Raw genomic sequence first — 1,595 nt, forward strand, 5'->3', positions numbered from 1 at the left:
CTGCCTCCCAAGTAGCTGGGACCACAGGCGCCCGCCACAACACCTGGCTATTTTTTGGTTGCAGCCGTCATTGTTGTTTGGTGGGCCTGGGCTGGATTCGAACCCACCACCTTAGGTGTATGTGGCTGGCACCTTAGCCACTTGAGCCACAGGCGCTGAGCCAGTTTTTCTATTTTTAGTAGAGATGGTGGGTCTCACTTTTGCTCAGGTTGGTCTTGAACCCCTGAGCTCAAGCAATCCACCCGCCTTGGCCTCCCAGAGAGCTAGGATTACAGGCATGAGCCACAGTGCGTGGCCATTATTATCATGTTGATTATTAATAAGGTCAGGAAGAAACAGAGTACTAAAAATCCACAGTGAACATTTCTTTATAATTTCAGAACTTGCTGGGGATTTCTAGGTATTTGTCCTCACAAGGATTCATAGGCAACAGAAAACTGGAAAAATGAGGCCCCAAGAAACCCTCAGGATCAGAGGCTCAAGTAAAAAATGCTTGCAGGTGGCTGGGTACAGTGGCTTATGCCTGTAATCCCAGCGCTCTGGGAGGCCAAGGTGGGTGGATTACTTGAATGGTAAGACCAGCCTGAGCAAGATCAAAACCCCACCTCTAAAAATAGCCAGGCATTGTGGTAGGCACCTGTAGTCCTAGCTACTTGGGAGGCTGAGGCAAGAGAATTATTTGAGCCCAAGAGTTTGAGGCTGCTGTGAGTTATGATGCTATGGCATTCTACCAAAGGTGACATACTCTGTCTCAAAAAAAAAAATGCTTGCAGGCAGGGTGATTCAAGCCTCTAGCATTTTCCCAGCCTTCGTGAATTTCCAGGGCTGAACTTGGGTCAAAAAAAAGAGCGATATCATAACGGACACATGACTTAGGATGCATCATGTATTCAGATAATGTCATGATCTGCCACATTCTGGACACTTCCATGTTTGTCCCTCTGGGGCGTGGAAGTGATGTGTTGTGACGAGTAGTGGATGTGTCATAGGGGAAGGGATATTACAACATGTTCTTTGCTCTCCCTGTGCCCACCATCAAATGCTGACCTTGCTAGAGAAAGGAGAAGACTAAGCAAGCTGGACCAGCATCTTGGAAGGAAAGCACCCACACTCGGGACGCTGCCCAGGCTATAGACTCACCCCAGTCACCCAGCCAGTGGAGAATTTCATGTAAGTGCTTCTCTTTTGTCTCAGCTTCTTTGGAGAAGGAGGCAATTTTCTCCAGCAGGATGAATCTCTTTGTGCTCTTTTGCTCTGTTTGGTGAGATTTTTCCTTTTCTTTCAAGTCATATCCTAATTCTTCCTGGAAGCGGCTCATGACACAATTGACATTGCCCAAGATGTCCGAAAGCTGCGTAGAAATATCCTGTATGGGAGGCGGCAGTGTAGCATTTAGGGCTGTGGACTTGAATCAGATGCCACATGCTAGCAGGGTGATCTTAGACAAGTCACTTACCTCTTTGGGTCTCAGTTTCCTTATTTTTAAAGTGGGAATCATTATAGTACCTATGTTGCAGGGTTTACGAAGGGTTAAATAAGTTAATATTTGAAACCGCTTAGAATAGTACCTGGCACTTAACAAAAAGTTAGCTCTT

At 46.4% G+C, this 1,595-nt stretch overlaps 1 protein-coding gene across 1 annotated transcript in view; it reads right to left on the reverse strand.

Moving 5' to 3' along the window:
• FAM186B (family with sequence similarity 186 member B) overlaps positions 1-1,595 on the reverse strand; it is a 27,419-nt gene that overhangs the window by 24,216 nt on the left and 1,608 nt on the right. Inside the window, 1 exon segment of the mRNA XM_003793648.3 lies at positions 1,141-1,366. Within this exon segment, the coding sequence (XP_003793696.2) occupies positions 1,141-1,366 (226 nt within the window).

The sequence above is a fragment of the Otolemur garnettii genome, unplaced genomic scaffold (genome assembly GCF_000181295.1).
Source record: "Otolemur garnettii isolate 467f Iridium unplaced genomic scaffold, OtoGar3 scaffold00070, whole genome shotgun sequence".
Lineage (NCBI taxonomy): Eukaryota > Metazoa > Chordata > Mammalia > Primates > Galagidae > Otolemur > Otolemur garnettii.